Source organism: Trachurus trachurus (assembly GCF_905171665.1).
Source record: "Trachurus trachurus genome assembly, chromosome: 8".
NCBI lineage: Eukaryota > Metazoa > Chordata > Actinopteri > Carangiformes > Carangidae > Trachurus > Trachurus trachurus.
In genome coordinates, this window is record NC_139905.1 from 23,129,618 (window position 1) to 23,155,496 (window position 25,879).

Consider the following 25,879-nt stretch of genomic DNA (forward strand, 5'->3'; position numbering starts at 1 on the left):
GATCCAGCTCTGCAATTAGGTCTTGCCCTTTATTTGTCAGTGAGCTCTCTCTGTGTGTGTGTGTGTGTGCGTGTGTATCCATTTGGATGTAAAGGGAGAACTATGTCAAAAGGTTCAATATGAATAAGTGGATGCTAAAGTATGTATATTTAGTTCTACTTTTAACCATTCAATAGACTCATTTAAACAGCTTAATCTGCAGCAATATAAGAGGCTGCAGAGTTTATCCACTTGTACGACACAGAAATAAAAAAAATATCCTACCATCCCAGGCATGCCTTGACCCGGTGGCACCTTCTTGTCCATGTTGAACTGACTGGACATATTGTTGGGTAGACCTGCCTTGTTCTGGAGCTGTGGGCCCAGCCCTGCTCCAGACAGCCCCTGGCCAGCAGACTGGCCGTACGGACCGCCATAGGGGCCCGCATTGGCCATCATATTCATCTGGTAGGCAGTGAGAAAACGAGAGGGATAGGAAGGAAATGAGACAGAGGGGGAGACAGGAAGGAGCAGCAGAGAGACGGGAAGACAATAAGAGCAGAGGGGGAAATAAATTTAGAAGATCATTACTTTATATTATCTGTGAACCGATGATTTAAAACAGACAGTCAACTCATATTCAAACAGAGTAAGTAATGCAGGAGGTTTTACAATGTCGCGTCACATGATAATATCACTGAGGAAACTGTGCTGGAAGGACAACAGGAAATCACTTTCCAAATAGTACTGGTAATTCTTTTTTTTTTTATAATTAGTGTAATCAGTCAGTCACAATGTTACTCTTCTGTTCACAAGTGGTTAATTCAGGCTTTGAAATAAAGTTCATTTCCAGCTATGGTCGAGGAACAGTATTTCTAATATGATACTGAAGTTGCAAAAAAAAAAAATGTATGTATCAATTTATGGCTGAGAATACGTTAAAGCTGTTTCAATACAAGCAACAACATGAAGTGGTTTGTCAACTGTTAAAAGTCTCATTACGCAGTTCATCTCTGCATCTGAGCTTCGTGTGAAAAAACCTGCTGACTGGGTTTAATGTTGCTCCAAAACTATATCACTTCTTTCATCTGCAACAGGCACAAGCAGTAAAAAACAACGACGTTTGGAACACAGATATATTCTTTACAGATGTTTGCAGCAACTTCAACTGTCAGATTCCCGTGCATATACGAGATAGTGGGCTGTGAAACATTATAAAAACAAATCCTGCATTTGTTAGCGCACAGTGAGGTGACAGTCTTACGGAACACCTCGATTAAACCACTTAAAACAGCCGATCGCAGTGTTTCCTTCACACCTTTAGAACACAATCACAACGGTCGTGTGGCATATCGACAAGCAAGGAGGTTAACCGTCAATACCACAGTGAACAGAGCAATGCATCTCCCAGTCCAACATAACCACACTCATAGTAGCACCTGCGCTGGAGAACGTGTCTTCACATGAGCAACTACTGCAGGTCGACTTCAGTCTACGGCTTCGCTCGGCTTTGACAAGTTATTGCTGGGGTTTTTTGTGCTGTAAAGCTGAAAATACTGTTTCACTAAATCAATCCCATGTCTAAATATTTGATAGGGTGAAATTGCCATTAGTTAGTCTTCCTTTAGTCTCTCTCGGTTACTTAACTGAACTCACGAGTCAAATATATAAAACCCCAACCAATTAGACACATCTCCACTGAGTTTACCAGCAATTTAAAACTTCAGTGATTGGGCTGTAACAGTAATTATTAAAAATTCAAAATTCTGGTATTTGATACAGGTGTGGGATTCAGCGGAGCATCAAAACCACACTTTGTCTGGACAGACATTTTTTATACAGACTTTCTTTTTTTTTTTTTTTTTTACCACAAAAGATAATTGCCACCCAGATGTGAAGTGCATGTCCTGATTGGCCCTGTTGCTTCATCCATGCTTACCTTGTTCAGTGCTCCAGGTTGCTGTGGTCTCATCCCTGCTTGACCCCCTGGTCCCATTGGCTGCCCGCCCTGCTGCTGCAGGGTCTCCGCCAACAGGTTACTATTGTTGCCCAGGCCTGCATTGCCGGGGTAACCCATTCTTGGTGAGCCATTCATGACTTGCCCCCCCATCAGCCCTTGTTGCTGCTGTCCAGTGTTGCCCTTCTGGGCACCCATCATGGCAGCTGCCCGGTTGAGAGCTGCAACACCTCCAACCATCCCAACCTGCTGCATTAGTCCAGGCTGTGGTTGCTGGCCCTGGGGGGGCATACCTTGAGGTCCGCCAGGGGCAACCCCAACACCCCCCATCATGCCCATGGAAGCCCCAGGTGCTGTGCTGTTGGAAGTAGGGACACCCTGCTGTGGCGGTGCCCCAGCACGCAATAGTTCAGACAGCTGTTTGTGTTTCGCAGCAGCGTCCTGACCCCCTCCCACACCGATCCCTCCAAGACTGGTGTGGAGTTGACTGGCATCCCCTCCGTTGGTCAGCCCCAGGTCCGAGGAACTGATGAGCTCATCCGGAAGGTCGTGCTCCAGGTCAAAGAGTGAACCGAAATCTACACATGCGGAAAGAGAAACAAAAATCTTAGCGTCACACCAGCAAGAAATATTAAGATTTGAATTCCAGAGCTGACATCTGGGAGGAAAAAATATATACATTAATGATTTGCGCAGTTAATGTCTTTGATTTTTAAGTGTGGTACATCTCTGACATTAATTTTAAAAACTATTTGGAGCCCTGGGCCAGACAGCCAGTGGGTCGGTAGCTTCAAACAGCCTGGACTTCCCTCATGTGCATCAGTTTGTGGTTTGATGTGGTGCCAAACATGGAGAGTGAACGGAGTAGGGTCAGGGTGAGAAGCCGCAGAGGGGTAAACACTACTGTACCTAGGTAGGTGCATGAATTGGACTGAGAGTTACGTTGCAGCAGAGCATGGACGGTAAGTCAAATCCACAGAAACAGGAGGCAAATTAAAAGGAAAGGTAATTTAAGAGTGCACTTGAATACACTGAAAATAAACATGTTTTTTTTTCCTTTTTATCCAGTACTGGACAGAAAATACAGAAACAAATCAAGTTATTCTCCTCGGATGGAAGAAAAAAAAACTATCAAGTTAATTTATAGTGGAGAGCAGCTCCACACTGAACTCCTAAATCATTGTTTCTCTGTCTTGTCTATTCACAACAAGATGCAACTAGATGTGATGAAGAGGAGTTTTACAGCTCCTGGCTCCACATGTGCACACGAAATGGTTTGCAGAAACAGTTTAACTCGCCAACACGGTGAAAAGAAAATTCAAGTGAGCCGTCTTGGGTTAAGTGTTGGCCTTTTCACATAGTGTCTGCTTATACTGAAAAGTAAAGTGCGAGGAGTGCAGCGCAGTGTCGCCGTGCAGCATCAAACAATGGAGGGGGAACAAGAAAGGGCTTCGTCGGAGGCACAATTGAGATCATAGTAAAAGCGTCTGAACAAAAGACATGAAAGAAAGCGTTTCTGAGACTGCGACTGACTTTGCTCTTTTTACTTAAAAAGAAAACAAAAAAACAACAACAACGCAGAAACGCAGTTAAAATTGAGAAACAGCTCCCAACTGCGCTCAGCTCGGTAACTTTAATGAAGTGTTGAACAATAGCTGGCTGCTGCCTGTGTACGACAACAACAACTCACTAACACGGAGCACATCCACCGCTAACAACGCGTTAAGTATTCATGGGCCCTAAAAGACTTTCTCTACATCGCCAGAGAGAGTTAGCAACAGCCATAAAGTCGTCTCTCCCCCTCTCTCTCTGTGTCTGTGGCGACCACCGCGGTTTAGCCGATCATCGCCTGTTTCCTCTGCTAACCAGCTGTGAGCCTTTAGCCTGCGTTAGCTAGCCGTCTGTTACCGCTACTTTCTACTAAAGCTGCTGTGAAAAGTGTGGTTTTTTGCGTCTTTGTTTGCGGATTATCCGTGAAGCTCGTCGTTTCACGTGTATATGCCCCCACACTTTCATTTAATTAACTTTTCAAGTGGCTGAGCAAGTTGAAGAGAGCTGGGGTGACTCTGCTCTTCCATTGTTTGGAGGTGGATGTTTTAGTTGGAGGCTAGTTGGTTAGCCTGTTGAGGCTAACATCAAAACACCACCGCTACAAAAAAGTTAAAGCTGCTACACACCGAAACTACACCACATTTCTCCTCGAGCCATCCAGATTCTCAAACTAGACCTTTTTTTAAACCCCAAAGTACAAATGTATCCACGTTTAAATGCATCAATTATGAAGCAGCTCTTGTTTGAGACCAACTTGTGCAACTCTGCAGACTTCATCAGAGACTCACCAGTAATTAATACACAAACAAAACAGTCAAGGATGGTTTTTTTTTTGTTTTCTCTGCAACTCAGTAACGCATGCAATTTATATTTACCGTTTCCATCACTGGCAGAGACCGACAGGGCTGGAGAGGACAGCTTGGGCCTCTTGGCTGAAGGCGGGCCGGACTCCAGGACATTATCGGCCATATTTTTGACGAATTAAAAAAAAAAGATGCTGTAGATCCGCGGAGGGCAGACGTATTTCCCTTATTTGCGTCTCCTTTATCCCTTTAAGAAACACTTGTGATCGTTCCCCCACCGCTCGGGGGGACGGCAGGGGAGAAGACAGCAGCGCTGAACTCCTTCCCTCACAGTTTATCCCTATCTGCAGATACCAGTCCCCCTCCCCTGTCGGAGATTGTGTTTCTTCACAGATTTGAAGAGGAGGAGGTGGGAAGGTGGAGTCGCTGAAAAAAAGGCAAGCGTGCGGCCCTCTGTCAACCTCATGTAGCCTCTTCTGCGACACAAAAACTGTCCCAGGATCCGTCCTCCGTGGTGCACTCAGTCCTGCCCGCCATAGTCGGCGGAGAAATCCTGTGTTTCAGGTCTGCAGCGCTCCGGTGGAGAGTCTCGGTGTCTGGGCACGGAAACGGTGAATGTGATCCAAAAACACGAGCCAGGAGTTAAGTCCTGTGTTAACTTCTGCAGGCCGATGGCTCATGCAACAGTTACGGGATCCTCGGTTGCGTTTACCAGTCTCCTCACCTGGCCAGGCATCTCACCACTGATCCCGATGCCACCGGTTTATCTCCAAACCACAGAGCCGGTCACTCAGCCGGCGTGGAGACCACCAGCACCAGCGGCTGCAGCTTTAAAACACAGCTGAAGCCTGAGTGGGACTCTCGAGTGCAACACCGAGAAAAACAACTTGCACTGTGGTCTCTGACTGTATCTGAATAAAAAAACACTAACAGTTCCGCAGAGCGATGGAAACACAGGAGTCCCCAACACTTGCAGTTAACTGTGATAAAGGGAAAAACCTCTCACGGATGTCTATTCCCATGCACAAGCTCCGTGTTGCATGTGCATGCAGACTAAATTGTGCACTTAGTGTGTGACCATGCAAGGCACTGGGTCAGGAGGAACATACTCGTATTGCACATTTGGTTGTTGCAACCGTTTTTGCGCGATGATGCCTCTTGCAGTCAGCGGGGTTGGCAAAGGTGGAGGATAGAAAATCTTGTCCCCCCCACCCCCTTAAAAAAATCACTGCTCTTGTGCAATCGATTCTGATGCAGACTTTATTTTATTTGACAGAATAGTTCTTGGGGGCAATCACAGCGCTAATTGCCAATCAGCGGGCAGTCAGATTGATCCAATTAGTTTTTATTTTGCAGAGGACGATCTGTGTGGTTACTTATCTTGTGCTCCAGAAGAGGTTCCTCCTTCTCCTCCTCCTCCGATTCTCGCTTGGGTTTTTTTTTTTTTTTTTTAAACTCTTTAAGAAATCTCAGATACCGAAAAGGAGTGATTGATATTCCACAAAATATACCCGTCAATCAATCACTGCTTATAGGATGTCTTCTTGACCATGCATGCGAGGAGAAACGGAAAGCTCTTTAAAAAACACACACACAGGAGCACAGAGCTACGGCGACACGAGAAAAATGTGATCACATCTGACGGTGGGTCGCTAAGAAAAATTATGGCTATTTCGAAAGCGGAAAGCTTCAGATCGGCACAATGATGTTGACACCCCCCCACCCTCCCCTAAAATATTTTGGGCTGACAAAATCCTCTCATTGACTCTTTGTGATGGAGGATGCCCCCCCTTCGTGTTGATCCTGGCAATTTTCCCCTTCTCTTTAAACCCGTCTTTCTTTCCACCTCTCCCTTCTGCCCGGCAGCAATTTATTTATATAATTGTCTATGCGGGCTCTTTCCTTCCTCCGCGACGGACACATAATGATTTTTCATGTTGGTGTTTTCCCCCTTCTTTTTTCTCTCGCAGGTTTTTCCTCGTTATGATGATATATCGCTCTCTTCCGCCTCTCCTCTCCGTCTCCGCTCCGCAAAACACCCCCTTCCTTGGATTTTTCGGAGTATTTCCTTCTCATGCATACATATATATATCACCGACTCGGTTTTCCCTCCACTGACGTCTTTATCTTTTTTTCCTTTTTTTGTCGGTGGCGCTTTGGTTCCCTTGATAACACCGACAGGATTTCGCCACTCTTTCCTCCCCCGGCGGTTCCCGGAGCGGCTGTCGTCGGTCGCCGGACTGAGTCGCTCCTTCTCTCGGTTATCTCCTCCTGTTTCTGACGGTCGGACAAACAAAATGGCGGCTTGTTGTTTCTACTCCTCTGATACGGGGGGAGGGTTGGAGGTACAGCAACATTAGGCGTGAAGGGGAGGAGGGAGGGACGGAGGGACGGAGGGAGGAAGGGAAGAAGAGGGTTGTCTTCGTAGGTGTTCGGGATTGTCCGGAAACCGGTTCCGTAAACTGTCGGCAGTCGGAGAGTTCAATCTGTAGGGGACAGTGGTGCTCCACTTTAATCTCGCTCAGTCAGCTACAGTAGCGCTGTACTGTACAGTTGCTAGGGTATTTGCAATTAAAGCCTTTCTAGATGCATTCACATCGCTGCATCTAATATTAAATATTATGGTCTACTCTTATTGGAAGCCATGCAGGTTAACCTATCTGAGTTGGGCCGCCCGCCTCCCCACATCCCAGAAGTACTGACCAAGAACAATATAAACTGAATTAATTCAAAATGTAGAGAACATTTTCACCTGGGAATTGACATTAGGAAGTCCACTTTCTAGTCTACTCATCCTGATCAGTAACTGGATACATAAAATCAAATTACACGATTGGTATCCTAACATCAGTCTACTGATGAAGGAATGTGGACTTTGCAATGGGATTATGTTAAACAAAATAGTCAGTGTCATAAAACTAGATTTTAAATGTAGGACCCCTCCACAAATGACCACAGTGACATGTGGTAAACCTGGGGATTTGCAGCCCCCCGGGGGGCTGTGGGCTGTGCGCTCTGGGCAGTTGTTCACTTTGCCCAGGAGGTAAACCTGCCCAATATTATTCTACTACATTTAGCCGACAGGTAGTTACCACTTGCGTTATAGTTAAAGATTTTTCATTTCAAAACATCTAATCAGTTACTGTGATGTGAGTTGAAGAAACCATTATAACCTGAAAAAGCCTTTTGGATGAGAGATGAATCGTGAACTCCAGAAGTCGTGAAATCCAGTTTTCAATCTTACCATTTAACAACAAGTATAAAGCTTCAGTCAAACTGGTTGTCACCTATCAATGCATCAACATAATCCTCTTCATAATAATTTCACACCAGGAGAGGAGCAGTTATACATAATAAGATCATTTTATGTGTAAAATAGTATAATTTGCCTATAATAGCCTACTGAATTACTTTTGTAGATTTTTTTTAATGCAGGGCCTTGTGTATTTTTTGACAAAAGTGACAGAAATGTTGTTATAGGATTATTATTGCTTATGCATGATGCATAAGCAATAATAATCCTATAACAACATTTCTACATTTCAACATTACACTGAGTGGCAAGTAAAATGTTTCAACTGTTGGAGTTAACTAGTTCACATGCTAGTTGCATCTATGACAATTCATCATATTTTTATCTGTCTGTAAAACACTAAACTCTCAAAGTAATCGGTATCTGCCACCTGCCACTAAAATATGAATTTGCAAATATTTTTTTTAATTTCAGAAGTTGAATAACTGGAATAAATCAAGATCTCCTTCCCTGAAAAGTACATTTTCAGTGTTTGTGCTCTGCAGGGTTAAGTTTCCTCATCCCGCACATGTAAGTATAAGTTGTTTAAGATGAACTACTGCTAGCCTCAAAAAGAGTTGTGATGTCACAGTGTGTTGGGGGACATGCACCACAAAGACACAATATCAACTTGTGTGTATTTCCCTGAACTAAACTGGGGCCAACCCTGACCAGGCTCTCAGGAAAATATAACCACTGTGTATATAACACACAGAAAGTGGGAGAACAGTGGGGTCATTAGGGGCCCTTAGTCATTACATGTTGGTCTAGTAGCAGGTTTATGCAGCTGTGGGCAGATCCATGAGAAACAAACATGTGGCTTAGAAAGTCAAAAATAATGCCATGAAAGCAGACCTGCAAACTACTGGGGTCCTACTGATGTCATGTCACATCACATCAGCACTGGGACTGAGGGTTTTCAGCCTAATTGACTGAGCTGAATTGATCAGTTATGAAAGAAAGAATAACAAGATCTTTTTAATACATATAAACACCATTTTCCTTAAAAGGGATCACATTTTTATGCTGAAAAGACAAGAGTCCCCCCCACGCACACACACATATACTTATACACACGTATAGTATAGACTTTTTCACATTTCAGTGGATTTGTGTAGTAATTTCTAATCATTCCAGGTTCATCAGGAGCAGCTGTTGTGTACAGGTTCCTCTTTATTCATCACCCCTGTGCTTTAACATGGTGATCTGTTGATTTGACATCATCTGGTCCTTCCTGACCATCCCACAGCACGGTGAGTGCAAGTTCAACATCTGGCATTTTGATCTTTTGTGCTGGAGCATGAGCTGGGAAAGAATGATGCATTTTCTGCGTGTAACAGTATAATGATGTGTGCATATAGGCTTCAGAGGTTGTTGTTTTTGTTTTTGAACATTTATCATGTGGCGTTTCATGATGGTGTTGGCTATTCTGAAAAACATGGTGTCGAGCAAATACTGGTGGTTTTAGGAATAAAACTGTTTCTATGGATCTTAAGCTGCAGCATTGGATCTTAAGACAAATACAGACTCGATGTGGTTCCTTGGATTTCAACTATACATATATTATACTGTATATGATTAAGGTCGGTCTGTGTGTGGTATCACTGTAACCACTGTTGCCCTGATGTGTAGTTACAATTATGGCATGGTTTATATGTACTGTCTGGCTGCACTGTGATTCTTGAAACACACAACTAAATCTGCCGTCACTGTAGATGAACTATTCATTAACAACTTTCCAAACCGAGGGGTTGTGTGTCTTGTTGAATTATATATTCAGACTTTGTGCAATCCAATAAATCTATGTGCCCCCCAAAAACCAGATGTAAAAATGAGGTCTTAAACTGGAGTCTTGCAATGCACTGCCACTTTTTCCATGTACCTGGGCCCTGAGCCTGATGATGTCATCACCGTGGAGACTCTGTACTCTGCCGCTCACTTGGTCACTCATCTGTCTGTCCTCGTCCTATCTCTGGGCACAGGCCTGCTCTACATCGGCGATGGTCTTTGGCGCGTCGGAGGACAGAATCAGGGGGCCTCCCCCGTCCCGGATCACCACGTCGTCCTCGATTCTGACGCCCAGGCCACGAAAACGCTCTGGCACCTGGTCATTGTCCTCGCAGATGTACAAACCTGTGAAGGATGAAAAAGAAGGAGAAAAGCAGTTAATGTGTGAACGCAGGGACAACATGAGCTGTTCTGGGTGTGCACCTGATTAAAAGCCTAGTTGATCCATACCTGGTTCTATAGTGATGGCCATTCCTGGCTGTAGAGGCTGTGAGCGCGACAACTCGGGAGTGTCATGGACGTCCATGCCCAGGTAATGACCAACGTGGTGGGGGCAGTACCTTCGAGCAGCCTGGCATAAGCAAACATTTAAAGGGATAGTTCCACATTTTAGCAATTTGGCCCATTGCCATAATCCCTATAGTCATAGCAGTAGGTTCGTTACCTATAATTGTCGGCGCAAGTTATTTTTAGAATGGTGGAGCAGAGCCGCGAGCTGCTCAGAGCTACGCTACAGAGGCTCATGGGATTTCTTGGTTTCCCTCATCAAACTCATCAAATACACAATCCAACAACTCCAAAACGCTCTGGTGGACAAGTTGTGACCTGCACATTCACCACGCTAAGAGATAATAATACAGAGTTGTTTTCTAGGCAAATGCAGAGACTGCTTGCCGAAAAACTGCCCCCCGACGGAAACGCGCATCAGCTGTTTTGCATGAATTTACCTAAAAAACAACTCGCTGGCAATGGGTCAATTTGCCAAATGTTGAACCATCCCTTTAAGAGATTTATAAGTTATACAAAAGTTGACAAAAAATCACCACAGCCATACTGTGCTGAAGGACTGAGTCAGAAGAGGAGGACTCCTAAGCCGGTCCAGGACTTTCTTAATGTCTAAGTGTGAAACGGTTTGTGATTCTTTGTCTTAATGAAGAATCGAAGTGTAAGACTGTAATGCATCTAGAATAAACAGACCATTTGCTGTCAAAAAAAACTTTGTTTTACAACCATACATTATGTTTTTGTTTTCAGAGCTGAATGTAAATGTATTCAGCCTCGGTTTGGCTTGCTCATGTTATTTCCCAGAAACGAACCACTGCAGGAAAGGAGTGCCTCTATAACGCAGAGTTATATGAGCATATTGTGTTTCAGGGAGGGTGTGATTAGTCCACTTCATCATTTACATTGGCAAAACAGACTGCAAACCAGTGGTGAGAGGATGAATAAAGTCCTACAGGGAAAATGTAAAAAATAAAATAAAATAAAATAGAAATAACCCAATAAACCTGGAAATAGTCATAATTTGAAAGAATTGTGTCTCTCTGGTGCGGTTGTGGGACACAGCAGACCAAGGGTGTACTAGATTGAAAATACAACTTTGCAGCTCACACAATAATTTGGTTTTCTAAAAGCAAACAGCTGTTTTGTGTTGTAAAGCACAGGAATAATCTGTCAGATCAGAATCATTCAGATGCTTAGATATGAATTATTACCTTTAGTGCTTCAGCGTCACTGGTACTGGCCTTGATGATCCCTAACTGCCTGAGCTGTCGGCCCAGCAGAGCCAGCATGGTGCTGTAGATGTGATCCAGACTGACACCCGGTGAACACAGAGACAAGCAGGAGCGCTGGACCTCCAGGACGGCCTCGTACAGCTCAGCCTGGGCGGGGCTGAACCTGGCAGGACACACAGGTTTTTGTATTGTAAGAGAAATAGTTGTCATCAGCTCCGGCTTCATTTCATTTTGAGTGGCACAGCTCGCACTTACTTCCCATTCACTGGCCATGTTCGAGTGATATCACTGACATAACCAAAGTATTCACAGCCACCATCGAGCAGCACCATTTCACCATCCTGAAGCAGAAGACGGAGGGGAAAATGGAAAGAAGTTCTACGTGTTAGCTAGTTATGTATATTTTTATTTCAGTTTTATATACATATGAACCATTCAATATCCATTCAGCACATTCAGCACCTGCCTTTACCTTTACAATCTGGTTGTTGTTGATGTAGTGAAGCGTATTGGCTCGGTTCCCTCCAGCGACCACGGGGGGATAGGCCAGGAAGTTGGCGCCATGGATACGATTCTCAAAATCAAACTGGAATAAGATGTAATGTTATAAAAGGTTTTTCTACTTGAGAAGTCACTCTTCATGTTTTCTGTGATCACTGCCCTACAAAAGGCAAAATGCAGTAACTAGGTATTTGGTGAGGACCGGAAGGGTTTAACTCTATAAAACAAAATATTATTTTTGACATAACATTTCAATAAGAGCAGCTTTTTAAATCTATAGCAACTACTGTATAACACTGTACTGAAAACCACAGTAACTTGGCTCTACAGGTTTTTATCACACAGGATATCACACATACGTAACTGGCAAGCTGGTAAGATAAGCATCTAAAATCAACACTGCATTACTGCTTTTACTCAACCCTTTTCATCTAAATCATCGACATCTTGGTAACACAAAGTTATTCACATTGAAGTGACTAATCAATAAAAGACATGAAGATCATGACGGGCCACATGTGATAACAAGGCAGTGAAGAGTTTTTTTTTCTTATTTTTTATTTATTATTATTATCTTTTTTATTCTATTTTATTTAATTCACTCTTATTCTATTTTATCCTATTACACCTATCTATTTTACTTCATTTTATCTAGTGTTTTCCCCATTGCAAATGATTGCGTGTAAGATAGCGTTTCCTCGATGCCTCTAAAATCCAATGTTATAAAATTATTATGTGAATCCGTATGTGTATGTGAATGTATGTGAGTCTCCCAATATGCGTCTCCTATGTTCCTTGTTTTTATCATGTAAAGCACTTTGAGCTGCTGTGGGCAGTGAAAAGTACTATACAAATGAAGCCTGATTGAACAAAGAGTCTTTCAGTTACCTTAGCAAAGAGCACAGCTTCATCCACGTCTCCTTGAGACAGAGCCATCGTCCTCCTGAAAGCCTGAGAGAGAAGTATCACTGTCAATCAAAGAGTCTCTCGTGGTTAAGGGAGAAAGGGAAAATCAAAAATACTTCTCAACTGCAGGGATTAACACCAACCTGTGCTGTGATACGACCCGCCTCTTGCATGAGCGCCACCTCTGCTGAGCTCTTGAGGGCCCTCAGAGAGTGTATGAGGGGCCTGAGAGAGCGTGGCATCGGCCCCGACTCCAGCAGAGGAGACACATATGCCTGGTGGAGCCGAGGGTGAGTGGGCTGAGAACTATCATACCAAAGCAGAGTGCCTGAAAGAGGATCAGAGAAAATGGTTAAAGGGATAGTTCACTCAAAATTGAAATTTCACTCATTATCTACTCACCCTCATGTGGACTAAGGGTTGGGAGAAGTTTCAGAGTCCTCCGTGCCTTCTCGGAGTTACAGCGGGGCTCGGCGCAGCACTGCATGTCCATATGATGGTAGCAAACGGGGCTCACTTTTCTTCGTCCAAAAAGACACACCAAAAAACATCCAAATACCTCCATAGTGCTCGTCTGTAATGTCCCTCTTGTATTGAAGCCCCTCAACATGAGAAAAAAAAATTAAATAAGTCTATATTTCAAGCTTGTTTGTAACAGAAGCTCCCAGTGTCTCAGTTCACTGCTTTGCCTATGTCAGTGCAAATCTCGCGTGATTTGCATTGACACCCAGTTCACGGCTTATTTATTTAGACTTATTTAAATTTTTTTTCGGAACAATTTCTCATGTTGGGGCTTCAATACATGAGGGACATTACAGACGAGCACTATGGAGGTATTTGGATGGTTTTTGGTGTGTCTTTTTGGATGAAGAAAAGTGAGCCCCGTTTGCTATCGTCATATGGACATGCAGTGCTGCGCTGAGCCCCGCTGTAACTCAGAGAAGGCACGGAGGACTCTGAAACTTCTCTCATTTCAATTTTGAGTGAACTATCCCTTTAATGTGGTGAAGTTAAAGTCCAAATTAGTTGTAGTGGTCAAATGTGTGCTTTTCTGAAGCATATCCAAAACTAAAAATGTAAAGAAAAGATTAAACAGTGCTATTTCCAAAGGCTCTAATGTGTTTTAATACGTTTGCTCAGCCTATTAACCTTGGGGAATGTCACTAGCATAGCAAATATGAACTCAACATTCAGTATGACAACATAACACAAACCTAAACTTATTAGTCAAATTCTCTGATACAGAATAGTTTATTCAGATTATTGCACTACTAAAACATATGTGAATGTTTACGAGTCGGTTTTCTGCATTAATTGATCTGAAAATACGATCTGATCCTCATCTAGTTGATAAGTACAGGCAAACACATGATGTACCTGTGCTAATAACACAAAAATAATGACAATGTTTTGTGTCTATTTTCCCACTGGTGGAAAAAGTCAGTGAGTCTTTGGGTTTAATAAGTGGTTGAACCTCCATTAGCAGCGATAACCTCATGAGGATGACTGGCTGAGGGTTGACTCTGACTCTGCAACCCAAACATGGATTTTCTTTGTATGAAGTCATTCTGTCACAGGTTTTCTTTCATGTTTAGTCTTCTCAGCTTCCGCCAGGGTGCTGGAAGAGATCTTGATAAACCTGGGAATTCCCTTTTCCCTCAATGGTGCCGAGCTGTACAGGCCCAAGAACAACAAATCACGATGCTCCCTCCACCCTGTTTCACCTTTATACAAACACAGCTGTGTCTTCCGTTTCGATTTTACCTCATTTGATCTAGTATCTCTCTTATCTTCTCATTCTATCTATTTTACTTCATTTTACCTAGTGTCTTTCTCTTCTTCTCAATTTTATTTATTTTACTTCATTTTATCCAATGTTTTCCCCACTGCAAATGAGTGAGTATTAGATAGCGTTTCCCCGATAAAATCCATTGTTCTAAAATTATTGTGTGAATGTGTATGTGTTTGCAAATTTATGTATGTCTCCCTAACATGTGTTCCCTATGTCTCCCAATATGTGTCCCCTATATTGTTTGTTTTTAACATGTGAAGCACTTTGAGCTGCCATGGGCATGAAAAGTGCTATACAAATAAAGCCTGACTGATTGATTGATTGATTGATCAGCTCACAAAACATTTCCCAAGTAATGTTGTGAAGAGTCGAGCTGATCTTTAACAAACTTGAGGTGCACAGTGATGATGATGGTCATGGACACCATGATCTATTAATAGTCAACTCATGATCAGATGTTAACCAGCTGCAGTTACTCACTAAAGTCTCCATCTCTGACGCTGAGTGTCATTTATACCTCACTTATCATTTTGTGTTGGGTCTTTGGAGACATCTAAGCTGGACGCCGGCTTCTAGGGAGAGTAACCATCTTTATTTATAGACACTTGTGGACTAATGAATATTTAAACTCTTCTGGATGAGTCTTCTTCTCATCATGTGCTTCCTGAGGGTGTTAATCCTGTTTCATTTACTGGACTCCAGGTTTGATAAGTCCTCCTGACTCTGGTCAGCTTTTGATTAAGCTATTATCTGTTGGATTCACATCCTTTTTTCTGCCTTAACTGTGAGTGTGACATGATGTTTACATGATGGACAAAAATACAGTGATTTGTGTAACTGGTGTTAAAAGATTGATAATTGTAACTCATTTCACCATATTTTAGGACCAGTTTATATGTAAATGTAGATCATTCTAGAGGGTTCACATACACCATCTTAGTGTATAGCCTTGCAAAAGTATTCATACCCTTTGAACTTTTTCCACATTTTGTCACATTACAACCACAAACTTATATGTATTTTATTGGGATTTTGCCTGATAGACCAACACAAAGTGGTGTATAATTGTGAAGTGGAAGGGAAATTATACATGTTGTTAAGATTTTTTTACTAATAAAAATCTGAAAGGTGTGGCATGCATATGTATTCAGTCCCCCACCACCTTCTTTTGTCTTTTCGGGTGTGTTTCTACCAGCTTTTCACATCTACAGACTGACTTTTTTGCCCATTCTTCTTTGCATAATAGTTCAAGTTGAGTCAGATTGGATGTAGAGCGTCTGTGAACAGCAGTTTTCAAGTCTTGCCACAGATTCTCAGATTCGGATTTAGGTCTGGACTTTGGCTGGTCCGTTCACATGGATATGCTTTGATGTAAACCAGTCCATTGTAGATCTGGCTGTGTGTATAGGGTCGGTGCCCTACTGGAAGGTGAACCTCCGTCCCAGTCTCAAGTCTTTTTCTGCCTCTAACAGCTTTTCCTCCAGGATTTAGCTCCATCCATCTTCCCATCAACTCTGAGCAGCTTCCCTGTCCCTGTCCCTGCTGAAGAAAGGCCTCCCGACAGCATGATGCTACCACCACCATGTTTCATTGTGGGGATGGTGTGTTCAGGTTCATGTGCAGTGTTAGGTTTCTGCCACACATAATGTTTTTCATGTAGGCCAAAAAGTTCAATTTTTTCGTTAATTTGTAAAAAAAAAAAAAAACATTTAAGTTTGTGGTTGTAACGTGACAAAATGTGGAAAAGTTCAAGGGGTATGAATACTTTAGCAAGGCACTGTATGTAGTACATAACAGCATATGGCCCTTGCTTTAAAAATAGTATTATGGGAACGTTATAGATCAGCTGGAGCAGAGGTTTCCCAGACTTACAGCCTTGTAGCTATAACTAATAAATCTGCTAACAACAGCCATGCTTTAATGGTAAATCTGCTACTGGTGGTATCACTGTGAACTTAGTTCTGTGAAGAGACATTTCACCTGGACATGTGTCCTCTCACTTCCACCCACCAACCTTTAAGGGCCTTGAGCACAAGGCCAAGTTCTTCAGTGCTATGAATTCTCTCTATGCCGGTCAAAGCAGCCGCCCCGTCCTTCCCAGACCGGGGCCCGTCCCACAGCTCCCTCCCTGGGTCTCTGCGGGGGACAAACAAGATGGCCTGGTCTGGTCTCCCTTTCCCGTGAAGAACCAAGGCACTGTCAGGCTCTAGGAAGCCGCTGAGGTAGAGCAAATCCTGCAGAACATTTGGTCCATGGTTAATTTAGCAAAGCCTTGCTGAAATTACAATCAGTAACCCCAAAACACGAGACAAAAGACAAGACAAGACAAAAGCTGAGTAGCACGAAATGGTGTATATCCGAGTTAAAAAGAATTTTCCTTCAGTATTGTTGACAAACCCCCATTGGCACAAGGTGATTAAACTGAAGATGAAGACAACATGAGACAAAACATGCACCTGGTTCTGGTGGAAGGGATAAGGGATGTCATTGGTCATGTAGCGGGTTGGATGAGACAAAACGATGACCACGTGGTTGCAAGAGGAGGCAGAGGGTCCCAGCTTGTCTGCCTGGGCCTCGATAAGCGAAGCCAGTCGGTGTCTACGGAGCTCGAACTCTGTCTGGCTCAAGCCTGGGGTCACCTCACCTGAGGAGAAGAGATCAGAGTTATCATGAGAGAGAGAGAGCTAGTGACACACTCTGCTATGATTTCTTCTCCATGTCTTTACACTCAGCATAGAGTGATGAATGAAGTTAAATGTGTGAACAGTATTGAGTGACCTTGAATTGCACCTTTGTGCATTAAAAATAATTTGCTGTACAGGTATAGTTGTTTCGGTCAACAACACTCACCATGTTTGATGAGGTGTGGATGAGTGAAAGGGCTCGGCTGGCCCAGGTATCGAGGTGGAACTGTCTTTGGTTTCAATCCTCCTGGTTTTACAGAGATGTTTCTGAACAGGCACCGAACACATCCTGCAGAGAGCAACACAACACAGAGAGCAAACACTCTGTTACATCATCTGTCAGACTCTGTTTCACAGAGAAGAGCTTCACAGCTGACCAATATGAACTTCCCACAGATGCTGGTATTGGTTCACATATATTGCAGTAGAAACGCCAAAGATACATTTGAGTGATGGCAAGTTCACATGTTATCTGTGCCATTTATCCCTACAGGGTTGTGAAGAGGCTGGAGTCAATCTCTGTGCACACTGAGCGACCACACTGTTAACCCTGGCCAGGTCGCCAGTCTATCACAGGGCTGATATACAGGGAAACAACCACTGACACTCAAATTCACACCTCGGGCTCGGGTTAACTTGGAGTCACCAGTTAACCTGAACCTGCATGGTTTTGGGCTGTGGGAGGAGGAGGCTGGAGACCCTGAAGGAAATCCATATAGACACATGGAGAACATGCAAACTCTACACAGGCTGGCGTGGCTGGAAGCTATGAAGTGACGGTGCACATAATGCATAAAACATGGATAAGCTATACGTGTGCCTGTCCATATACAGTCACAATCCAGTGATATGGACCATACGTTGTGGTCTGACATTTCTCTAAATCTGTTCTGTGCTCCCATAAATACGTAACAAATACACAACAGTACATCTTATCACTTGGTGTATAGTGATAGATAGATAGATAGATAGATAGATAGATAGATAGATAGATAGATAGATAGATAGATAGATAGTTTATTGACCCCCAGAGAAATGTAGGGAGACATTTGGAAATGTACTGTTGTAGTAGCTGGATGTGGATCTATTTCAACTACATTATTTACTGTGTACCTTAAGTCCAGTGGTTCACCTCTGTTATGAGAAAAACAGTTATGATGAAGGTATATTCTTTTTTTCCTTTCTTTAAAAAAAAAAAATTACATTTCTCTAACTGACTGGCAGTTGATTAAATGACAGACTGAGAGATTTAGATGTCCTGCTGCTGGTATGAAAGATCCCAAGTGGCCCAGGTACTGCTATAGCAAAGGGTCACACGTTAAACATGGCAAAACTCTCACTCTCTGAGGACAAACCAGTGACAGTCATAGAAAAGTAGTGGAGGAGGGGGTTCAAGTGATTTCCTGTAAAAGTAAAGGGAGTAAAAGTGGACATATTATAGTAACAGTCAGTGACTAAACGTATGAAGGGCGCCGGGCTCACCTGGAGCTGACTGCCGACGCCGGGGCAGCAGCCTGACAGCAGACCTGACCAAGGTGCTGGCTGAGGGCAACATGTTGCTGCAGCTGGAGGACACGGATCAGTCACACATCTCGTCCCGCTGTGGACATCGAGAGTCAGAGTCAGTCAGGCTCAAAGTCCACAGACAGATGTCACCGGATATTTATGTACAGCGACTTACCAATGTTAAAATATTCACATAAAACAGTCATATCCCCCTCCTGTTCACTGTTAGCTGTCGCTAGCTCGCTGCTCCCATGATTACTTGCTACATTCATTCATATAGTGGGAGTTTGTTCCCTGAGTTTGGCTTTCTAGGCAGAGGCGCTTAATCCCACAATCTTTCAATTTAGAAATTACCTGATTTTTTTTTTTTTTAGAATCGTGGATCAATGTGCACTTTTATTTAAGGACCACCAACCTTTTCTATAAGTATATGCATCATACTGTCAAGGTGTTTTCATTTCATTCAGGCACCTATCAAAACTACATCATAAAAATCCATCACTCTTCGGATTTAACCCCAATGTTTATCTGTTACCATAATTTGATTCACTGTGACTCTAACATATTCACAGCTTTGGGTGACCGCGTGAAAACTGCAGCTTTCGTTTCATCCGTATGGTGTATTATTGCTTACATGACGCCTGTAAAGTCCTGCCAGGCCAGACCGAGGGCACAGCACCACCTCGGTCTGTGGGTCTGTCCGACGACTCGCCTGAATGAAAACACAGCAGTGACGCCACAACCAGTGAAACGGTGGCGATAAAACTCGGCTGCAGCCAGTCTTCCCCGGTGGTTTGTTCTTCTCGGGTGTCAACGGAGCACATTTCATTTCGGGTGCGTTTCCTTTCGCATGGCTGAACCACACGGCTGCTGCCCGGAGTGTTTGTGTTGGCCTCGGCCGAGCCGCAGCTAGCTAACCTCGGTATCATGCGTCAAACAGTCATCGCGCCACGGACGGTTTCACATTTCCAGAAACTTCTGTCTTGTGCTAATTGAAACTGTTATCAATGTCAGTTTTGCACAGTCGCACGCGGTGGTTTGCAGGGTTTTTGCAGGGGGGATGTGAAATGTGAAGTTAAAACGAAGACGCTCATTCAGTCCCTGCTGCTTTCATGTACCTTAGCTTATCACCGCTGCCAAGCGTTAACGCTAGCAGCCAGGCATGTAAACAAGCCCGACTGGTGAAGTTGTTGACTGTGTTTTTCCTCTTTGTGTTTCACGCATGCAGCGCACTGCGTGCTGGACGTGACAGAGCAAGATGGACCCACGGAAAGTGGCAGAGTTGAAGGGCTTCGTGCAGATGTGCGAGTCCAACCCCGGGCTCCTGCACCTCCCGGAGATGAGCTTCTTCCGGACCTGGCTGCTGGGGTCAGTGCACCGCACCGCACCGCACCGCACCGCGGAGCAGCGGCTGCTCCAGCCTGTGAACACACCGCACACATTACACTGCACTGCGTGTGTTGAAAGTTGTTACATGAAATAAGGTTGTAAAATCAGCATAGAAGACTTTTTCTGTCACCGTGTTAGTATAATACTCGGGAGTCCCAACCAGACTGCAGATTCACCACGTGCCCTGTCCCGCCCATCTGCATGGTACAGTTATGGACCTGTGTGTGTGTGTAACGTCAGGCAAGAGCACGAGAAACCCTGAAAATCACACGAACAGCTCACCTTTCAGTATAACATAGGTATTTAGAAACTAAATAGTTTAAGTGCCAAGTGTTGGACTGAAGCCATTCAATTGACAAAACATTGTTAGGTCACAGTTGTGATGAATCATAATAATTCCCATCCACTTCCTCAAGCAACAGTGGCCCAGCTCCTTTGAATTTGTAAAGTAGACACCAAGAGGGCGCTAAACTGTAACCACATCATGGTATATTTCAATATGAATAATTGTCATTGACAAATTTTACTTCTAAATGACTAAGGTACTTTCACTGCTCACTAGATTGCCCTTTGTACTTACATTGCAGGATGGGGGCTACAATCCCTCCTCTGGCCAAGACGGGTTCATGCCAGGTAATAAACAAATATTGCCATCATTGTGTGTGTTTATGATATGTTTTTATTTTTCTGTTCCTTATTTAATTTTATTATTCTGATGTGTGTTTAGAAGAAAAACACCAACATTTAGTTGACTAGTATTTGCAGTTGTTTTCATGCTGCAGATGTAACAGAGTACTCTCTGACTTGCAGGGTGGCTGCCCCTGTGGTCCTCCCCCTACATCAGCTTCAGCTTCAGCCCCAGAGCCTGACGCTCCTGCACGCTCTGAGAGCGAGGAGAGTGAAATAGGTTTGTTTATACTGACAGTTTCTACAATCACCCATCCACAGGTTGACTACATCTGTGCCAAGTCTTGTTTGGTTGTAACAAATCTTAGTTTGTTAACAAAACGTATCTTCCTCGATGAAAATTGTAAAAACCCCTTTACAAAACTAAAGAACCTTCTTCGTGGGACCTAAGAAGAGCTTATTCAAAGTGTTGGCTTTACTTTATTTGTCTCAGAAATTGACAACGAGGGGGTGATCGAGCCAGACACTGTTGAGCCACAGGACATGGAAGGATTTGAAGACGCTGAGGTAAAATGTTTTGTTTAAATCATGCAAACCCTGTTCTCTTGAGTCGAAACTGAACATTATATTGAGAAGATTCCTGGCCAGCATTAAAGATTGAAGCCATAAGACGAGATTGGTTTGAACATCTGTGTCTCTACACTTCCTCAGGTCACAGATGAGATGATGGATTTGGCCAATGAGAAGAAGATAGAGGCTATTAATGCTCTGGGAGAAGGTGGGTTGGCAGACTGCATGCACACGCAGAAAGCTATGCAAGAGTTTGATTTGAATTCATTATGTCTATGATCTCTTTTTATTTTTATTTCTTAATTTTTTATAGGCGACCTGCAGAAAGCTCTGGAACTCTTCTCTGAAGCCATTAAGCTGAATCCCTGTGTAGCCATCATGTACGCCAAGAGGGCAAGGTGAGAGTCGCCTGCATAATTCATTCAGATTATTCATTACAAAGTGTTAAAGTACCGAGGCTGTTTGAGTCCTCGCAAAAAATGACCTGCATTAAAAGGTGTGGTGGTGTTTAGTAATGATACGTTCTCTCTGAATGACTGAGTGTAATCGGTTGTTCTCGTTGTATCAGTGTCTACATCCAGATGCAGAAACCCAACGCAGCTATAAGAGACTGTGACAAAGCCATCAGCATCAACCCAGACTCTGCACAGCCATACAAGTGGAGGGGAAAAGCTCACAGGTACATTTCTGCTTAAAGGTTCTACCACAGCGCAGATGTTTTCCAGTGTGTAAGGTTAACAAACAGCTGGTGAAGAGCTTCCACTACACACATGAGCGCCATAACCAACCCTCAGTGTAAACACACACCTCAGGATAGCACACCTCAACTTGTTTGGCAAGTGGCACTTAATATTTGTGTACCAAACCATAGGATCAGCGCTGAAATAACCAGGAATAACCCAGGAACATGACATTTAACATGACATTTAATCATATAGTGTGTTTTAAAACCAGGTAACGGGGTCCTGTTTAGTTACATGCAAAGCAAAAATAATAATTTCCTGTCACTAGTCGGTGTCCAACATGAGATGATCCACAAGTCGTATGTGTAATTTTTTTTTATTTGGGCATAAAAACGACAACATTTAAATGGAAATGAAACTTTGCAAAAGAACACATGGGACTTTGACATCCACAAGAGATGAGATATTAAGAACATTAGATCTGTACGGAGTGATGTGGAGACTGTAATGCTCCTGACTTGATGTTCACTCTTCCTCTGCAAAGCTTTAACATCTTTGAATTTTCTTTGCAAATACTCTTCTGAAAAAGAAAATGAATACACACAAAACGTGAACAAAACTGAAGGAGTTTGTCTGCATTCCTTGTTTATTTTATAGACTTCGAACGCACCGTCTGAAGTGCTTCAAAACTGATACCACAGTGTGACACTGCAATTGGTTTAAAAAATCTGATTAACCTGAAGGATGTTTAGGGATGGGATGAGTTTAACAACAGCATGGTGATCTGAAAGTGAAGTACTTTGCTCACCATCTAGCACGTGCTGCTGTTACCTAGTGTGTGTTTGTGTTTGTGTGTGTGTGCTGCTGCAGGCTGCTGGGCCACTGGGAGGACGCAGCCAAAGACCTGGCCACAGCCTGTAAACTGGACTATGATGAAGATGCCAGTGCATTGCTGAAGGAGGTCCAGCCTAAGGTAATGCCTGAGGGAAAAAAAAAACACTTAACAACCTTTTGAAATGAGTTCATTCATAGTAAGTGTAATGTGGGTGTGTTATATTGATATGTTTCATATCATCATTTGATCAGATTAGGTCTTCAGAAACGGGAATCAAAGACGATGCTGTCTGCGGTACATCACACTTGTCATTTCTCCCTTTCAGGCCAACAAAATCATGGAGCACAGACGCAAGTACGAGCGCAAGAGAGAAGAGAAGGAGATCAAGGAGAAACAGGAGCGGGTAAAGAAGGCGAGAGAGGAGCACGTGCGGGCTCAGAGGGTGAGCTGCTGTGGAGACTTAACATTTCAGATTCATGCAGTAAATGGGCTTTTAAAGCTGAACTCATATTAAACCAGTGAGGTTTGTTGATGAAAGATATAATAGTCAAGGTGTTTAGAGAAGCCAAAGAGAAACTCAAAGGCACAGCTGTCATTTGCTTTATAACAAGAAGTCTGTTAAAGATGCCCCTGAGGGCTACACAACATCTCTGGCTTCATGGTTCTCTTCAAATGTGATACAAAGTTTACCTGGCATCAAGGATGAATTGATTATATTTGAATGGTTAAAGGTTGAAGTTGAAGGTCACTATGACCCCACAAACCACATCATAAGTCAGTCCATACACCAGTTATGGTACAATTTAAAACAAATGTCTGTTAGAATTAAAATGACATTTCATATCCCGTTCTTTTGCCTCAACAGGAGGAAGAAGCACGACAGCCGGGAGGAGGATTTTTCCCAGGTAGGAGGAGAATGGAACCAAGTTGGCTCGTTGCATGAGGAGAGGAGATAGACGCTCCAAAGTAAAAGCCTTAAGGATCAGTCACGTAGTGTAAATACATTAATGAGTCTCGTTTTTCTGCAGGTCCTGCTGGATTCCCAGGTGGAGCGCCTGCTGGCATGCCAGGTCTCGGCGACCTCCTGACGGACCCCGAGCTGCTCAATGCCATGAAGGTGACTCAGTGTTTAACATTCAACTTCTATATCCAAACAGTTCCACTGCCAATCTTTGAAACCAGTCTTATTATAATTTGGGTCTTCTTGAGGGGACAGAAGTGGGCAGGACACAGTATGGTCATCATCCCCATGTAAACAGGGGGAGGAGAATGTTCTTTTAATACCAAACAGTAGATCATGTGTTTGAGCCTTTGTTATTGCAGCACATAGATAGATGGACGTAGATATTCACTAAAAGAGATTAAAAAGCTGCAGGGGAAAGAACAACAGTGCACTCTCACAGCCGTGCTGCCGTTGGACACAAACTCATCAAGCTCCACTTGTTTTCTGACCAAAATCAGCTTCTTCTGGTGGAAGTGGGTTTATCAGATATTCCAATCCACCTGTTTTAATGCACAGTCACTGAATGAAATCTCAAAAAGAAAATGTACAATCCAAACTGCACTGACCTGCCATCTTTATCTGATTATATACTTGTTTTTTCGTGGTACTTGAAATTATCACTAAGCTTTTGTATATAGCACATTTGATTCAAAGTGGAAGAACAGTGTGTAGCATATTAGCATCATTAAAAATGTTTTAATGTCGATAGTGTGAAGGTAAAAAATTGGATAGAAAACTCATATATTCACATTTGTATTCTGAATATGTGACCCCATTATTTTCCTCCTAAAACAGATGTTTGGGAGTGTGTGATTTTGAAACGTGAGCTTCCTTAAACTCATCATAAGCCATGAAAGCTGCACCGTGCACATAAATGTGACCCTGTTTCCCTTCCATGTCAAATTCCAGGACCCCGAGGTGATGACTGCCTTCCAGGATGTGGCGCAGAACCCGGCCAACATCTCCAAGTACCAGAGCAACCCCAAAATCATGGCCCTCGTCACCAAGCTGAGTGCCAAATTCGGCGCCCCGCCACAGCCATAGACGGGACGAGCCCGGAGCGGAGAAGTGGATCTGCGGTGATTGAAACCATCCTGAGAGCCACGACGCTTTACGACAAATTAATCCACTGTGTGCAGCTCAAACGTGGGAGCGGGTTGACAGATTTAATTGGAGTGATGTAGAGAACGTGGGGCTACTTTTTTAAATGTTCTTATTCAGCCTGTTAGCACTTAGCAACTTCTCAACAGAGCAACCCGATGGTTAGGAGTCAGGTCTGATACTTAGACAACCCCCACTGCGTCTCCGCTGGGACTTTACTTAACCACAGGTTGAGACATTTCTTAACCTGTATCTGGAAAAAGCTAAACTGGGAGCTCCTGCGTTAAGACACTGGCTCACCAACATTTTTACAGCCATTTAGTACGTGCTAATGGTTTAGCTACTGGTCTTTTCTTTCTCTTAAAACTGAGCCGAAATCTCACACTCAACTGTCGGCACTTTTTGTTAACAGATCTCTTATTATAAATGCAAAAAATGTCTATGTTTGACCCTAATGGAAAAAAACAATTCACAATAATAAAACCTCTGTTGCTGCGAAACAGGTTGGACATCTCTAAGTTTCTCAGCTGTTTGTTTCATTTACATTTTACAGACGTTCTGTGTCACCACACTGATTTGGGAGAAAAAAAACTTCCTAAAATGTCTTTTATTCAACTCTCTGGTCCTCTGACTTGTCTGTAGGATTTTACAAGTGACACAGTTAAAGCAGCAGGCCTGTGTGAATTCTTCCTTAATCCCTCTTAGTACATTTAGAGTAAATTGTGTCGTGGTACTGAGTTTTCAGCTTCTCCAATACCTTTTGGCAGATTAAAATGTAAAGAGTGTGTCTGATGAGCACTCGGACAACCTGAAAGTATTCAGGTCAAAAGCCACAAAGTGAAGAAGCTACAGCTTGATTCGTGGAAAAATTATTAAAAAGGGACACTTTGTAGATGGATTGTTTCAGTTCTAATAAATACAGGAGTTGTTTTTCCCTAACCAACTAGTTTCACTTTCCTTTTACTAGATAATACAGCTCACTCCTGTTTTTTTAAAGAGAAACTGAATATACATGAGTCTCTACAGGTGCTTGGGGATAAATCGGGCCCAGAGGGACAGTGGGTCACCAGGCCACTTAATCCATGCGGCGCATCTGTCTCTCAGCTAGAGGATTACTGCGCTGTACCACATCGCCTGGTTCTCTCAGCCTTGAATCTCTGCGTCACACATCTGACC

At 43.3% G+C, this 25,879-nt stretch overlaps 4 protein-coding genes across 9 annotated transcripts in view; 2 read left to right on the plus strand and 2 right to left on the minus strand.

The window, feature by feature from the left end:
- ep300b (EP300 lysine acetyltransferase b) overlaps positions 1–6,000 on the minus strand; it is a 33,289-nt gene extending 27,289 nt beyond the window's left edge. For all 5 annotated transcript variants that reach the window (XM_083977608.1, XM_083977611.1, XM_083977610.1 and 2 more), the window contains exons 1-3: positions 4,363–6,000; positions 1,919–2,514; positions 265–444 (exon numbers count right to left, since the gene is read on the minus strand). In XM_083977608.1, coding sequence (XP_083833734.1) covers positions 265–444; positions 1,919–2,514; positions 4,363–4,456 — 870 coding nt within the window. In that variant the 5' untranslated portion in view covers positions 4,457–6,000. The remainder of the gene's footprint in view (positions 1–264; positions 445–1,918; positions 2,515–4,362) is intronic.
- Positions 1–25,879, plus strand: part of tefb (TEF transcription factor, PAR bZIP family member b) — a 164,724-nt gene that overhangs the window by 13,524 nt on the left and 125,321 nt on the right. The gene's annotated exons all lie outside the window — the stretch shown is intronic.
- Positions 8,548–19,687, minus strand: xpnpep3 (X-prolyl aminopeptidase 3, mitochondrial). Of its 2 annotated transcripts, none has more exons than XM_083977513.1 (12): positions 19,614–19,687; positions 18,472–18,589; positions 17,156–17,278; positions 16,762–16,949; positions 16,320–16,539; positions 12,657–12,841; positions 12,496–12,558; positions 11,579–11,692; positions 11,362–11,447; positions 11,086–11,269; positions 9,821–9,941; positions 8,548–9,715 (listed from the first exon to the last, which is right to left on the minus strand). In XM_083977513.1, exons 2-12 carry the CDS (start codon positions 18,542–18,544, stop codon positions 9,549–9,551), a joined length of 1,524 nt encoding a protein of 507 aa, XP_083833639.1. In that variant the 5' UTR covers positions 18,545–18,589; positions 19,614–19,687; the 3' UTR covers positions 8,548–9,548. The 2 variants fall into 2 exon arrangements, with proteins under 2 accessions (XP_083833639.1, XP_083833638.1); XM_083977512.1 differs by lacking the exon at positions 19,614–19,687 and adding an exon at positions 18,671–18,752.
- Positions 19,169–25,216, plus strand: st13 (ST13 Hsp70 interacting protein). The gene is made up of 13 exons (XM_083977514.1): positions 19,169–19,329; positions 19,724–19,863; positions 20,472–20,517; positions 20,695–20,791; positions 21,005–21,078; positions 21,223–21,289; positions 21,395–21,479; positions 21,650–21,760; positions 22,635–22,737; positions 22,925–23,041; positions 23,465–23,504; positions 23,628–23,716; positions 24,512–25,216. Exons 2-13 carry the CDS (start codon positions 19,754–19,756, stop codon positions 24,644–24,646), a joined length of 1,074 nt encoding a protein of 357 aa, XP_083833640.1. The 5' UTR covers positions 19,169–19,329; positions 19,724–19,753; the 3' UTR covers positions 24,647–25,216.

Coding starts and splice junctions, on each gene's coding strand:
- xpnpep3 (XM_083977513.1), bottom strand. CDS start 18,544: ATGTTGCCCTCAGCCAGCACCTTGGTCAGGTCTGCTGTCAGGCTGCTG. Junction 16,540..16,761: donor ATCCCTTCCACCAGAACCAG/GTGCATGTTTTG, acceptor AATGTTCTGCAG/GATTTGCTCTACCTCAGCGG. Junction 11,270..11,361: donor ACATGGCCAGTGAATGGGAA/GTAAGTGCGAGC, acceptor GTGTCCTGCCAG/GTTCAGCCCCGCCCAGGCTG.
- st13 (XM_083977514.1), top strand. CDS start 19,754: ATGGACCCACGGAAAGTGGCAGAGTTGAAGGGCTTCGTGCAGATGTGC. Junction 20,792..21,004: donor GAGCGAGGAGAGTGAAATAG/GTTTGTTTATAC, acceptor TATTTGTCTCAG/AAATTGACAACGAGGGGGTG. Junction 21,290..21,394: donor TATTAATGCTCTGGGAGAAG/GTGGGTTGGCAG, acceptor AATTTTTTATAG/GCGACCTGCAGAAAGCTCTG.